The sequence below is a fragment of the Haliaeetus leucocephalus genome, unplaced genomic scaffold, assembly GCF_000737465.1.
Source record: "Haliaeetus leucocephalus isolate CR32 unplaced genomic scaffold, Haliaeetus_leucocephalus-4.0 Scaffold395, whole genome shotgun sequence".
NCBI lineage: Eukaryota > Metazoa > Chordata > Aves > Accipitriformes > Accipitridae > Haliaeetus > Haliaeetus leucocephalus.
The window spans coordinates 2,969,564-2,984,532 of NW_010972831.1; the positions used below are offsets into that span (position 1 = coordinate 2,969,564).

The 14,969-nt window shown below is 48.7% G+C and overlaps 2 protein-coding genes and 1 non-coding gene across 4 annotated transcripts in view; 2 read left to right on the forward strand and 1 right to left on the reverse strand.

The window, feature by feature from the left end:
• Positions 1-1,355: 1,355 nt before the first annotated feature.
• ASL (argininosuccinate lyase) lies at positions 1,356-9,983 on the reverse strand. Of its 2 annotated transcripts, none has more exons than XM_010573582.1 (16): positions 9,972-9,983; positions 8,470-8,664; positions 7,437-7,526; positions 7,058-7,114; positions 6,699-6,796; positions 5,963-6,040; positions 5,576-5,653; positions 5,042-5,094; positions 4,611-4,673; positions 4,293-4,407; positions 3,526-3,610; positions 3,292-3,351; positions 2,930-3,013; positions 2,582-2,662; positions 2,103-2,209; positions 1,356-1,595 (listed from the first exon to the last, which is right to left on the reverse strand). In XM_010573582.1, the coding sequence occupies exons 1-16, from the start codon at positions 9,981-9,983 to the stop codon at positions 1,445-1,447; spliced, it is 1,407 nt and encodes a 468-aa protein (XP_010571884.1). In that variant the 3' UTR covers positions 1,356-1,444. The 2 variants fall into 2 exon arrangements, with proteins under 2 accessions (XP_010571884.1, XP_010571882.1); XM_010573580.1 differs by having other exon boundaries at positions 9,966-9,983.
• A 4,650-nt stretch (positions 9,984-14,633) lies between these two features.
• TRNAG-GCC lies at positions 14,634-14,704 on the forward strand. Its single transcript has one exon. It is a non-coding gene; the product is annotated as a tRNA-Gly (tRNA).
• Positions 14,705-14,874: 170 nt separating this feature from the next.
• Positions 14,875-14,969, forward strand: part of CRCP (CGRP receptor component) — a 32,674-nt gene continuing 32,579 nt past the window's right edge. Inside the window, exon 1 of the mRNA XM_010573583.1 lies at positions 14,875-14,928. Within this exon, the coding sequence (XP_010571885.1) occupies positions 14,921-14,928 (8 nt within the window). The 5' untranslated portion in view covers positions 14,875-14,920. The remainder of the gene's footprint in view (positions 14,929-14,969) is intronic.

A 14,969-nucleotide genomic window follows, 5' to 3' on the forward strand; every position in this document is an offset into this window, starting at 1 on the left:
CAATTGTTTATTTAATCAAATATTTTCACCCTGTGAAAGACACAAGGTTGCTGCATTCTCATTCCCCAAGTAACACTTTTCCTGGTCTTCATTCTGATTATATTTTTGTAAGGACGGAAGGAAGATAGTGTAAGATTTGTAAGAGGTGGACAGCCATGCCAGTCTCTTTTTCAAGCATTCTACCCCAGCTAGCTTGGTCTGGGTCACAGAGGAAAGAGCTTGTCCTGGGACCATGCAACCCTGTGCCTCAATGTAAACCAGAGCCAAAGGAGGTTTTGTGATGGGCTGGGATGACCTGTGGGTTGACTTGCTGACCAAGTCCTGCCTAAGACTATGCAAGTTTCAGTGCCAGGTGGTGAAGAGACTTCTTCTGGCCACTTAATGTCCCTGCCAGAAGGCAGGCAGGCAGGCAAGCATACTCCTATGAGAAAAACAGTGATAGCTGGAGATGTGGCATGTATTACAGATGCAGTACCAGGTGCACTTTGCACACACCCACAAGCCTCCCTCAGCACATTGTGTAGCCTGCTCTGGCACTGCTGGATTCAGCCTTGTGCTGCATAGAATCATAGAATAATTTAGATTGGAAAAGACCCTCAAGATCATCGAGTCCAAATGTAAACCTAACACTGCCAAGTCCACCAATAAACCATGTCCCTAGGCACCACGTCTACACATCTTTCAAATACCTCCAGGGATGGTGACTCAACTGCTTCTCTGGACAGCCTGTTCCAATGCTTGACAACCATTTCAGTGAAGAAATTTTTCCTAATATCCAATCTAAACCTTCCCTGGTGCAACTTGAGGCCATTTCCTCTTGTCCTATCACTTGTTACTAGGGGAAAAGAGACCGACACCCACATCGCTACAACCTCCTTTCAGGTAGCTGTAGGGAGCAATAAGGTCTCCCCTCAGCCTCCTTTTCTCCAGACTTAACAACCCCGGTTCCCTCAGCCTCTCCTCCTAAGACTTGTGCTCTAGACCCTTCACCAGCTTCATTGTTCTTTGGATGTGCTCCAGGAACTCAATGTCTTTCTTGTATTGAGGGGCCCAAAACTGAACACAGTATTTGAGGTGCGGCCTCACCAGTGCCAAGTACAAAGGGACAATCACTTTCCCTAGTCCATCACCCTCCCCTCCAAGAGACACGTTTTCAGGTCTCTTGCTGTAGACAGACACTCTTGCTGCTCTCTACCTGCCAGCCCCCCAGAGCTTGAACACCCCATAACACAGCTCCACTGCCAGGGAGGGGAGAGACCCTCTTCTTTCACACCAGTGAACATTTCCCCAAGCCTCATGAGGGCTAAGGAAGCCGATCTCAATCTTGCCCCAAGAAGAAAGGTGCAAGACTGGAGTTTCAGTGAACTACAACACCCCAGTGTTTATTAACTTCAGATTAGTGTGATAGGCACAACGCTGCATCCATGGGATATCTCCCCACACTCTAAGCTTGTTCCTTCAGCTTCTTCAGCAGGTCCCTCAGCTGCTCAATCTGGGCAGTCACGCTGCTCTTGGCAGTACCACCCATGGCTGTGTACTGCTCCACGCTGTTGACAACGTTGAAGACCTGGGAGACGTCACTGCCGAACAGCGGGCTGGGGAGTCAAAGAGAAGAGGGGTCAGTGGAGAGCGCTGGGTGCTGTTGGCTGGCTTTACGTGCTCCCTGCCTGCAGAGAGGGCGAGGGAGTGGAGACGGAGCCTTTTTCCAAGAGGAAAGCCCTCCTTGCAGCCCTGCTTCTGCCCTTCTACTGCCTGACAGTGGCTGCTTGTGGCAGACCAAAGAGTCAGCTCCAAGGGGAGAATGGGGAAGTTTGGAGCCAAACTCCTCAGAGGGCTGCTGCCTCCAGGTCAGGGCATGAGTTTCTCCCAGTCCCTCCCAAGAGCTGCTGCCTGTGCCCCACTGGAGCTGAACAGTACTGATGTTGTCCCCCTTTGGTATTTTCAGGCCCAGCAGTAGCAGCATTGATATTCAGGCCAGGAGGACTTTGGGGTGCTGTCTGGCCCAGGCATTTTGGGGAAGGGCACCATGAGGAGGCCCATATGCAGGGAGGCTGATATGTGCCTATTGAGGGGAGTCATGGCAAAATAATAGTGATACAAACCTGATGCTCTTCAGGTCATCCAGGCTGAGATTATTGATGGTGATGCCTTTAGACTCAGCAAGGTGGACGGCCTTCCCAGAGGCAGTGTGGGCTTGTCTGAATGGCATCTGCAGTGAGAAGCAGAGGCCGCAGTCAGTGACCAGGCAACTGGGGTGTATTTCAAAGGAAAAATTGGATGTGCTGTCTTTTTTGGTTGGCTTGATTTCACTAGGGCAATGCAATCTGAATCCGGGTTTTCTGGGGTGTGAAGAGGGGAGGCGTTAGGAGGTAAAACTCCACCTGTAAATTACTATCAAGTCCACCCGGCAGCAGTTCCACTACTTGGGATACATGTAAAGAATGGGTTTCCAGCTTTCGTGTTTGTTGACCCAGACTGATCATCACCTGGGGACAGAACAGAAGGCCTCATCTCAGGCCCTCACTGAGCAGTATTCTGCGTTCAAAGAAATCGCAGCTCCAAGTCTACCTCTGATACTTACTCCTTTACGAACCAAGTAGAGAGCCAGGTCAGTAGACAGCATCTCAGGGCTCAGTGCCTTCTCCATGTTCTCCTTGTTGATCTGCAGGAGAGTCAGAGGGTGACATTATTATGAGCTCCACCATGGGAACATGTTAGTGGTCACGGTGAGGGGACTTCATCTGGAAGGGACCTGGCTCTAAAAGGACCCTCTGACCCCCTGAGCAGCCGACAGTGGGGGCCATAATGAGCAGTATGGGTGAGGTATTGAGGAGCCTTCATCTTAGGACCAGTCCAGAGCTCTTTTACCCGTGTTACTCCCAGAATGTGTGCCCCAACCATGTTCAGTAGTGAGAGGCTGAAGCCTTACCTGGAGGGTAGAAATCACTCCAGTGGCAACCTGGAGCACAGCATTCAAGGTGTCCACAACATCAAAGACGGCCTCCTTGTCCTCCTGCGTTAGAACAGGGACGGAAATTGCTGTAAGTCAACCTGAGGCAGCCCAAAAACCCAAGAGCCTGAGCAGCCTAGCCGGCAGAGCAGGCATGTCATCCCAGGGGCTCATGCTAGGGGCCAGGCTGTCCACTGCAGCGTGCCGTGCCTCAGCCCCTTTCTCAGCATCCTGCACACAAGCAGGGTCTGTGCAGGGAAATGTAGTGGCAAGACTGCTCAGGAGCAGAAGACGGCCATGTCTGCTCAGAGAGATGGTGCGAAAACTAACATCTGTTTTACCTGCAGATCCTTGTTGTAGGTGCTTGGAAGTCCTTTGAGAACCATGAGAATAGCAGCCAACTGCAGAGAGAAACAGGTGAGGCAGTGAGTTGTAAGAAGTGAAGTGCATTGCCCCAGCAGAGGTTAAGAGCCTAGACTGGGCACATTTCTTCACACAGAGGCAAGAAGAAGGAAGATTCTTCAGCCCTGGTATGAGCAGTTTCCCCATCCCGCTTCTTTCTTTAGCAGGCTCACCCGTCCAAACACTCGTCCAGCTTTGCTGCGGATCAGTTCCAGACTGTCGGGGTTCTTCTTCTGAGGCATCATGCTGCTGCCAGTGCTGAAAGAAAGGTGTGTGCAGTGTAACGGTGAGCAAGACCCCAGTCCCTACAGACACAGGCTAAGACAGGTCCTGTGGCATACTGGCCCAGTCCTCCAAAAGTGACACGTAGGTCCCCCTTCCCTGGACACTTTTCTAGGGTGTGGGAAAGCAGTGCAATGAGTTTCTCATGTTTCCCACAGCAAAGCCTTTGGTTTTGCAGTCTTGTCTGGAGCTACTATGCAGTCCCACCTCTCAAAGAGGAAGCAAAAAGGAGGCTTGCCCCCAAGCCCTCCAGAGGTGGTATCAGCAGGCCAGCCTAAGTGTTGCTGTGAACTCAGAGAGGGTGGGAGGGCTGTGCTCTTGCCGCCCTGAGGGACAGGAAATGTGTTAGGACTGCAAACCCAGCTAGTCAAGGAAGGGCTTTGGCAGGCAATCCCAGCAGAGGAGGAAGTTGTCTCTGCCAGCAGTTGCTGGGGAGGAGTGTGTGCTGAATGCAGCCTTGGTTGAGTTACCAGAATCAGAAATAAGTGATCGTTACTGCGGAATATTCACCCTATGGCTGCCTTTCTGCCAGCCGTTTAATGCTGTGGCAGCCTTGTGCAGCAGGGAGACCCCAACCACTGTCTCAGTCTCTCAGGACAGGATAGCTGAGGATGAGAAGCTGAGGGGAAGGCTCTCTGCCCAGAGAACGGAGACCTACCTATAAGCATCAGAGAGGGTTAGAAAGCCAAACTCGCTGGTGCTGTAGATGATGAGATCTTCAGCCATCTTGCTAAGGTGGATCATCAGCAGGGTGGCAACAGAGAGGAATTCCACTGCAGAGAAGGCAGGAAATCGGTGTGAAATCAGGGTGAAAAAGGTGCTTGTTTGCTTGACAACCCAGGGAGCCCTGACTGGAGCTTTGGAGTTACTTCCTAGTGAGGGATTTCATTCCCCTTGTTAAAGGAGCTTAGCAGGGAAGGTCTCAGAGGCCTGTTTCTAAAATAGCGGTGGGAAGATGTGATTGGGTTGTGCTTACCCACAAAGTCTCTCTCGCTAACGGCATCCATGCTGTTCAGGCTGATGGAAGCAAAGTCCAGCTCTGTAAGGAAGGTGATGGACAGAGGAGGTCAGGCTTGGCCTGTCTGGAGCTAGAATGCATCAGGCTACCCAAGCATGCAGGTGACTGTGAGTCCTTGCATAGTCCCAGGAAAACAAACATGCTTAAGTGTTATACTGACTGGTGTCTTTATTATTAGCCCCAGGCAGTCAGTGTGCAGCAGAGGTGGCTCTTCTTGCTCCAACTTCACAGGCATTGCCTGTCTCATTGCAGTGAAAAGCCTTATGAAAGAAAGGCTTTGGCTCCAGGACAGTGCATTACGGTGCCTGTGGGACCCATATATCAATGCTTCCCTCCCTCCTAGATATTACAAGTAGCCCTGTGCCACTCAATTATAGGGAGACATTTACCACTACGCAGAAGCTCTCTATCAATTTCCAGTGGGTTGCCAGCCAAAGCACCGCTGCCAGGGGAGAAAGAAACACAAGTCATGCATGATATCCTCCACACTTCAACCAAAACTGAGCTCTAGAACGCAGTGATGACAGTTGTCCGAAGTTTTCCCTCCCCCAGTTCATTTTGATGTCATACAGTTTGGCCTGAGGCTCAGAAAACTCTGAACTTTGGAGTAAACCAGAAGTTCTCTTCCAAAGAGGGAGGTATGCTTGACAAAAGCCTTGTAGTTCTTAATTTCAATAAGGGAGAAGAAGCCGTGAAATTAAGGGTTCAAAAAGAACCCTTCTTTATCACACAGTATCTCTGTGGTGAGAGTCTTCTCTTTGGAACAGTCTTCTCTTTGGTGAGAGAAGCAAGGTTTATGCCCTCGCAGCTCTGCAGCGCATATGGTATACAATCCCCAGTGGTTCAGGGGATGTAAAGATCGCCTCTTAGCCATTTCGCAGAGAAAAGTGAGGCCCAAAGATTACACAGAAAGTAAACATTACCTTCCCAAAGGCAAGACGTTGATCCTCCTCTTCACCTCTCCCAGGCGCTCAGAATCACGGGTCAGAGCCACAGCATGGCTATGAAAGTACATGAGACGTGAAACACCTGAAGTCAGAAAATGTCACACAACCCAAGAGGTAAGAGTGGCCAAAGGATGGAGCATACAGGGAGTCGGCCTCCACTGCCCACACAGTGCTTGGGTGCCCAGTTGGTCAAAGCCACACAGGAACATGGGGAGCTCCTGTTCCAGTTTGCAGGGTTACCTCTGGTTTCTCATCACCCCCGGCTGCCCCCTCAGAGCATAATGCACTTCTAGGCTCCAGCTGAGCAGGGCCCCAAGGGTGGAGAAGGCTTCCTTCAGCCAAGTGTGAAAGGTGGTTGGTTACCTGAGCAAGAACTGGCTCCACCTGATGGGCTGAGCTTTCTGCAGGTGGGTGTAGCCAGGCAAGATAACATCAATTTCTCTGCATGTGAAAGGAGAGAAAGAGGTGAGCAGCTGCTGTCAGGACAGAGGGCAGTGGCAGGTACACTCCAGGCTTTCCTGGCAAGGTCGCAAAGAGAACATCTTTAGCCTGTGTTGTACTGAAGTTGGGTCTATCTCTTTCTCTGCCTTTCACCTTTCAACCTAAGCACATTGGGTTTAGATCTCCTGATCTTCCAGTGTGGTGTGTCTGCCCTAGGCTTCCCTGGAAGATTGCCTGGTACAGCAATCCCTCTGTGGCAGGCAAAGATTCCCCAGTCCACCACCATTTGGCAGTGTGGTGTGTGAAGAGGAGAGTTATACAGGGACTTAACACAGCTGAGTTTTTCTCATACGTAGCAACTTGAAACACGTTCAAGTTCCCCACTCCTTCAGATGGCTTTGGTGCCTTCTGAAGTCTTGTGTGGACCTCCCACCGCAATTTCTTTGCTAGGGTAGACTGGGGGAAGAGGAAGGTCTCTGTGACATGAACTGTGGAGAAAGGGGGTCCGTTTTCTTTCCCTGTGCTACCACACACCGCCTGTCTGTAACTTCCTCCGCAGGAGACTCTGCTGCTGCCCTGATCGGTATCTGTCAAAGAGCAAGCCTAGAAGTCTCCAGCCCCAGCAAGGCCACGGCCATGGATATGGAAGAGGACTTACATGGCAGCGCGTTCCACCAGGGTCTTAATGAGCTGCAGGAGGTGAGTGGAGATGACAGAGAGGGAATTCTTCATGAACAGCTTCAAGTCAGTCACAACCTGTATGAGATTGGCCACAGACAGGCAAAGCAGAATGTGACATACTTAGTGACTGGCCACTTTTACTGCAAAGTAAACCCCTCCTTGTTCTGTGTGATGGAAAGTTGCATCTTCCTCTCATCATTTAGTAATTTTGATGTGGTAATCTCACTATATCTTGCTCTCCAGCAGGACAGCAAAAGGCCTTTCTGGTCCATGGTGTCCTGAACTGAGGTTGGGGAGGAGTACAGAAGGAGGAAAAACAACCAGTTCTGTACATACCTGATCATTCCTGCTTCTTCCAGTGTGCAGCTTTCCAGCTATGTCTCCAATCAGCTCCTGAGGACAAAAGGAGGATTTCTATCAGCGACTCTGTATTCTACGAAGGAGACTCCACATGAGCAGACCTCCTCCTTGCCTGCAAGGGACTCAGCGCTAGGATCCTGTGAGTAGCCATGGGATCTCTTCTGGGGAAGGGCAAGTTTGGGTTCTATGCTTGTACAGTGCTCCTTCCACAAAAAGGGTGTTGGAGACACTTGATTGTGCACCTGGGGTTTCAGTGCCACAAGGTCCAGAGGAATTTCACAGTGGGACAGAGGAGCATGCACTTAATGTCAGGCAGATCTAGCTACAGAGGAATGGGAACAAGAGGTTAGAGGACCCAACCCTTTAGTCTGCGTTCGTTGGCAGTGTGGATATCCTCATCGCTTTGGGTCACCACAAAGACTCCTTTAGACCATTCCTCAGAGATCTACAAACATCAGCAGAAACACCAGTCAGCCACTACGGTTACCCTGCTGCGCGTGGGGGCTGTAAGTGTCCCCAGCAAATACCAGCTTCTGCCCTCCCAATGAAATCAAAGTGTTAAGTCTTACACAAGCTCTGACATTCCTGTTCTTTCAAGCCAAGGCTGGCTGCTTGCTGTATCCTGGTATTCTATACTGCACTTGGTGGGATTCCTCTCTCTACCCATGATGATCCTGCTGCATTATGGCTACAGGAGGATTTAAGCATTGCAACGACAAAGTGAGCTGAAATGTCAGTGATTGCTTTAGCATTGTCCACAAAGATCTTCCTATACACACATTGTATAGTGTCACCATTGTCCGTGGCGGGTGAGCAACAACAATGGATATTTTAAAAAAGCGTTTAGCTGCTGACTTCTCTTCACCCCTATACAATGCTATGCATTGCCTTCTCCTAACTCGGGCAGCCAGACTCAGAACGATCCCAAGTGCCAGCAGAAAAAGAATATGCCTAATTCATACTGAAACAGTTCCTGGTGAATGTTCAGTCTGAAGAGGATGGGCGGGCAGGTCACACTCAGCACACCTCACCGAGGCACCGGGGCTGCCATAAGGAGCATTGACAGTGTGCGCATCAGGGCTTCAGGCTGTCACTGGTTCCCATCCTACTGTTGGGCTTTGGTGCCTTTAGCGGGGTGCAGTTTGAGCATCGATCCCCTGCCCAGAATGTCTCCAGCAGTACCGAGTGCAATACGCATGGGCTTGTCATGTCTATGATGTAGGAGAGCAATCCCTTTCAGGAAAGCACTTCAGCACATGCCTAGCTCTAAGGAATGGGACATTTAAAGATGCTTTTTAGAACAGCAACTCAGGGAGGCTACTACGGATGCTGTCAGAAAAGCAGCCATTCATTCCAGCACACGTGACAGATGTAAAGGAAATAAGTACCTTTTCCAGGCCACTCAGGATCTTCTCCAGCTCAGTTTTAGATAGGATTCCAGCCTTCTCCAAGGCTTTGGCATATGCCATGCTCCCCTGGACATCAACCTCAGACAGTCTTTGATCACAGGTAATGGAAGAGCTGAGCATCTCCATGACTGGATCTGTACTTCCAACAAACCTTCCTCCCAACATTTTATCCCCCTGCAAGTAATGAAGTTAAGAGGCATGTTCAAAAGACTTACCGATATATCCCCTAAAAATCAGTTAATGTCCATCCCACTCTTTATCCAAGTAGAACTGAGGACATATTCAGGAGTGTTTTTTTCTGTACCATTGACCAGAAATGCTCTGGACTTTAAGACCTTTGGCAAGTAGTTGTAGAGGTGGAAAACATGTCACTGTCACTAGCATTTAGCCCTTGAGGCGTCAGGTGTGGCTCAGGAATCCTCCAAGATACTTTACTCCTGCAGCATTCTGGAGGGAGTATGTCCTGTCCATGAAAATGAATATCAGGGCATATGGTGCAAGACCAGCGTGGATCTCTCTTTTAAGGCAGCTGCTGATCACTGACCCTTTGATAGTCTCCTGACAGGGAAAAAAAGTAAGGGAGTCAGGGATATATGAAAGCTAGTATCTACTGTTACTTGAAATAATAATTAAAAAACTCCCACTCTTTAGGTAGACTATAAGAAAATACTCGGTTGACAAAGAGCTGTGGGCCAGCACAAGCCACGTTATGAAGTGTTTGAAGTTACCGTTTGAAGCATCTCCAGAGTCCATGATGTTCTTGCAAGCTTTGGCATAAAATTAGCATAAAACTGGTTAAGGAGTGGACTGCAAAAAGGGAGGTCTGGGTACCTTTCAGTATTACAAATGTTCGGTTAAAATGAAAGAAAAAAACCCACAGCCCCAAACTACCCTCCAAAAGGTCCCTGAAGCTGCGCGGCGCCGGGCTGCCGGGCTGCCCGCCGAGCTACCATGGACAGCGGGCGGCTGCCGGGGCCGGCACCCCGGGGCCGGTGACCCGAGCAACCCTTTCCCCATCAACTGTGTGCCTGAGAGGCGAGCAGGGGGGAGCCTGCGGAGGTCAGGGTGCAAGTTACGGGGTGCTGGAGATCTCTTTCTGAAGCAGAGGCGAAATGGGAGTTGAAAAAGCAAAGTTTTGCAGCTCCTGGCTTGGAAACCGGTCCGCTGGGACCAGTGGCAGAGGGGATGGGGCGTGAGAGGCCAGTGCTGGGGGCTAAGTGCTTGGAGGGGGAAGAGGCATCTAAGTGTATCTTCGCTGCTGTGGGTTTTCACCACCAGAATCAGAGGTGAGGCGTCGGAACTATGGCAGCAAAGACGTTTGCTGTCCCCTTCTCCATTTAAAACCCGGGAAAACACATCAAGTAGAGAAGCACCCGAAGGAGCACGGCAGGTCGCAGTGCTGGGGCCATCACGGAGTTGAGCTCGCGTCTGCCAGACCACCCCGAGACCAGCCCCGCCGGAGAAGCAAAGTTCACCCTCACCTCGGCTGCCATTTCGGACGACGTTTTGCTCGCTTGTGCGGCGATCCCGGCAGCTGGTGCAACCTGCGGAACAGCGAGGCGAGGCGAGGTGAGGCTCTGCCGCCCGCCCCGCTCCCGGTGCCGGTGCCGGTGCCGGTGCCGGTGCCGGTGGGGGGTCCCCGGTGCCCGCCCGGCCCCGCTCACCTGCTCCGTAGCGCAGCCCCGGCTGGTCGCTCGCTGCTCCCCGGCCCCGCCGCCCCGCTTTTACACGCCTCGGAGCGGGGCTGGCGGCTCGTCCCGCCCCGGCGGGGCGGGGTGTCCCCGGGGACGGCCCCGCTCCGGTCCCCCTCCTCTCAGCCCCCTTCGCCCTTCTCTCTCCTGCCTCCGGTCTCTGCTCGACCAGCGCATGACGAGCAAGTTAGGAAGAGATGTTCCTCCGGAGGCAGCGTTGCTGCAAGGAGGAGGGTTGGGAGAGACGCTGTCGTGTTGCTTATTAGTGAAGTTATTGGGGTAGCTTTAGGCAGTGCTCCTGCAGTGCCAGAGGGTCGTCTTGTGTGCGGACAGGTCAGCTCCTTTTCTGGGAATGTCCTTGTACTGAAGGAGTCCCATCGCTTTGTGTCATACCCCCCTAACGAGTAGTCTTTGATATGAATGTAATTGATATGATGGCTGGATCATTGTTGCTCTGTCCCCTTTGTCACCCCGGCAAACACAAGAATAAAATAGATGGGAGCTAGTTGCTCGTTCCCATTTCTGTGGGGATGAGACTTTTCACCCCACTTGTAAGTATGCTGCAGCTCCAGCTTTGGGGCTTCCCTGCTGTCACCAGTTGCATGGGGTCACTCTTGCCAAGAGGCTCCTGTGAGCCACAGACTGTGGCTGTGGGGTGTGAGGTTGTGCTCTGCTTGGCAAAAAGCCCATATCTTAAACTCATCGAACCCTATAAATATGGAAGTAAAGAACTGATTTAAAATATGAGAGGGCTTTGGGAACAGCCACTCGCAAAGCTATGGCTCAGAACCAATTTCTCATTAACTCCTCAGACACAGAGGGCTCTTTTCTGCAGCCACTCCACAGAAAGCTGAATGGTTGTTGGTTCACCTTACTGAGTGTACTACTACAGTGTCATATTTTTCCATCTGCATGGTCCAAACCTTTCAGAGAGCTCAGGAATCATATTCCAACCTTCTCATCCGCATTTTGTTGGGTTATTTTCTTCCCTTTAACTGACCCTCTTGTCCTTTTCTGCTCTTCTCTCAGTTCTGCAACTTATCTCCCTTTCCTTTTTACAATAGGACATTTACACTAGGAAACAGTGCTTGATCATTTTGTGATCATGTTCCTTCCTATTCTGAAATCGCTCATTTTTACTACTTTTCTTGTCCTTTTCACCCTTTAGGAGTGTCCTTGTTCTTACTCTGGGCTTTGACAGGAGATTGCTGGTGTGTTGGGAAAATAAAAGCACTGAATTTATAACCAGAGTGACTATGTCAATAAGATCTTAATAATCTATGTCTGATATTACATGTGGCAAGGACGCGTGCTTTCACATGGATCTGTCAGCAGTATCGCTGTGTGTGTTTAGAAAAATTCATAGGGATTAGTTTGCTTGTAGTACACTGCTTAACTCCTGTCCCAGTTTGTATCTCAGATTATTGATGCTCTCTTTTCCCATTTTTAGATGAAACAGGCAATAACTATCATTTCTTTATAATAAGCAGTGTAGAGTATAAAGTAATAATTTTATAGGAAAAATGGAAATGAAATTGTAAATCCAAGCAGAAGGCATTAACGTAAAAGTGAACATTGAAGAAATAGGATTTCTTAACAACACTTGGATCTGGAGAGATGAAAAGAGGGAAACCGTGAAATAGCATTGCAAAATAGGTTTTCTAATGCACACTGAAATGTACTCTCATTACTGTCTTCTCTATTTGTTCTGGTTTGAATGTCTCTCCACTTCCCATCATATTCTTTCAGTATTTTATTTGCTTAGTGAAATAGAAAGATGACCCCCCCCAAATCCCCACCCCACAGTTAAATACCAAGGAAGGCCTGAGGGAAAAGTCTTCCACTTATTTTCCCTTCTGGCACAGCAAATGGCACATTGTTCATAAATATTCCCAGCTACACCCTTTCCCAAGCTGATGTACAATGAGGTAGTACTAGACAGGAAATTGCCCATTTTGCAGCACGGAGAAGTTTAATTAAATATATTTTAATGCCCTCAAAGATTTGAACTTTATTTGTGCTTGCTTTTGTAATCAGTCACAACCTTACTATTTCTTTTAGAGTGCATTTTTGTTGGAAGAGTGCAATACTTGGGGAGTGCAGCTCTGAAGGAGTGCTTTAGTGGTCTCTAGAAATGCACTTTTCATAACAGGACTTATTTTCATAACTGAGTCCAGTGAAGAAAAAGGATGGCATAAACTGCTACAGTGTACCTTCTTTAAAAACATTCTTATTTAACTGTCATTTTGGTTTAGAAAAAGAAAAAAAGCTCTATGAGCTGAAAGTGCTAGTCAAACGCACTGTCAGCTAGACTGATGTGAAGCGGTGCTGACATTTTTTGTTAAAAAAAAAACTTTGTTTAATGAATTTTGAATGTAAAAGAAAAAAAGACACTATAGGGTGATCAGTGAAATGCTGAATACAGTAAACATCTTTCATGACAAAGAATACAAATACCCTGCAGATCTGCTTTCAATAGCAATTACTAGGCCCCCTGCTTTCAATAGTTAATACCGAGGCCCCTCTCTCACCAAGCCTTAGTGGTAACAATCACAAGCCAATGCTTAAAATGTTGACATGCTAAGCACATTTAGAAAAACCTATGTCTGCATTCCCTATGGATGGTGTAGCATAACTGTCTAACACTTAAAGTGCAGCAATTAAAAACAAAGTGAAGTGAGCTAATCACCTCATCTCCTGAGAAGTTGTATGTAAGGGTAACGAGTTCTCTCTTGGATATTCCCTTTCTCCCTTGCATGGTGTCAGTGGACCTGTAGCTGGTCCATGTATGTATTTACACCCTAACAGGCTATATGTCTCCATTGGAAAATATTTAGGAATAATGTCTCTATTAGAAAAAAACCTGAAAGCTGTTCAGAGAGGCATTTGTATTATGCTCATTCATCCCAGCTGCTGGGATTGGGCATCATCATCATCATGGATTGTAAAAATGTATCAGCAAAGATCTGGAATGAAACTTTTGGAGAAACAGTGAAAATGGAGATGATAAATTGGTGCTTGGGGAGAGATACAAAGGGGAGAAGCAAAGGAGAAATAAAATTAGTATGCTGAAGATTCTGAACCCATATCTAAAGAGAGTGATGAGAGGCAGGCAAGGATTAGTAGATTTCTGGAACAAAACTCTGAAATTTGATAGTCTAGAAATATGATATTTTCAAATGAAAGCTGACATCCTTTCCCTTCTTTTCTTCCCTTTAGCCTGACTGGGAGCTGGCATACAGGCAGTTTCATGTGCAGAGTTTGAAACATGGCAGAGAAGTTACAGAGCATTTGTTGTGCCGGTTTTGGCCAATTTACAAGGTCAGTTAATCCTGACATGAAAAAGGACAGCATCCGTTGCATCCTGTCCACTGGGTCAGACCAACAGCTGTCAATCAGCATTTTGATGACCTTTCTCCTGGCTCTTTTTCCACAGGACTCCATGACAAATTATTCTGGAGTATAAATGAATTTCTATCTGTACTACAATCTGTATGTGATGGGGTCCACATGTCCACTGAAACTTTTTTATGAGTCTTCAACTGAAAAGGGCAGAAAAAGCTTTGCAGTAGGCTTTTAAACTTTGTCCAGCATTTCGGTGTCTGATGATGATGGTTCCTGGAGAGCTGGGAGGTGGTTGTTGCCTGCTGTCCTGGCACTGAAGACTGTTCCTGAAGCGCTGCAGTTTGCTCACGTTATTCAGAACTGGCTTAGAATTTGCAACACCCCAAGGAGCATCAAAGTCCCAAAAGTGGAAATGCACTTTATTCTGGCTTGATTCTGAGGAGAAAAGTGGCTGGTGGATTTTGTGCTAGTATTGCAAGACAGAGGTTGTGAGCACAAGTCTAGTCCATTTGGTTCCTTAGTTTGCTCTTACAGCCCTGCTGCAAACAAGCAAGTGTGTGTGTATGTGACTCCTTAGGGAGTTAGTGGTGTTGTGTTTGCATATAAACTTTTGCCTGAGAGATAATGGCAAAATGAAGTAATTAATGTTTCCCTGGCTCTCAGTCTCTGAGCCAGACAGTTTTCCTTGCTGTAGCCAATAGAACTTTCAGCTATTTGCACTCAGTGAAGTGTCTTCAGTTTTCTCAAGAATGAAAAGGGCTCTTGCAAAATTTAATGGCACATATATTAAATGAGAAAGAATCACAGTGGTGGTAGGAAAAGACATATGATGCTGATAAGCCTGGTAAAATGTCTGTAGAGGTGCTTAAAAGATAATAGCAGGATTACACTAGTTCAGCCTTACAGTATTGTTTGCACATGGCTAGATTTTATTTGGAAGGACCTCTACAATACTGTTTTCCCCTTGTCATCATGCTTAACAGTGGCTAGCTGTCAGAACCTGAGTAGTTTTTTTCAGAACATGTTTTGTCACAAATAAGATTTATTGTACCGTTTTCTGTGAAAGGAGTTACAACTCACGTGGCGGGAAAGCGTTGAGTATCACCGGCATTGGTGGTTCAGTGGTAGAATTCTCGCCTGCCACGCGGGAGGCCCGGGTTCGATTCCCGGCCAATGCAGTTGGATTTTTCTTTTTTTTTTTCTTGCCTTCCCCCGCACTTTATTTCTCCTTCCTTTTCCGCTTCCGTCCCGGTCGCCAAAGCCTCCTTCGGCTCAACCCCGACCTGCCCCGCACTCCCCTCGCCGGGCGGGCTACGAGTGTGTGAGGCGAAGTTCCGCGGCGAGGCGGCGGCCGGGGCCGGCCTCCGCGTGCGGCTGCGCCCGGGGCGGACAAGATGGAGGTGTAAGGAGCGGCGGGGAGGGAGCGGGGACGGGCCGCTGCCG

Coding starts and splice junctions, on each gene's coding strand:
- ASL (XM_010573580.1), bottom strand. Junction 3,611..4,292: donor ACCCTCTCTGATGCTTATAG/GTAGGTCTCCGT, acceptor CCTTTCTTTCAG/CACTGGCAGCAGCATGATGC. Junction 2,663..2,929: donor GAGTGATTTCTACCCTCCAG/GTAAGGCTTCAG, acceptor ACTCTCCTGCAG/ATCAACAAGGAGAACATGGA.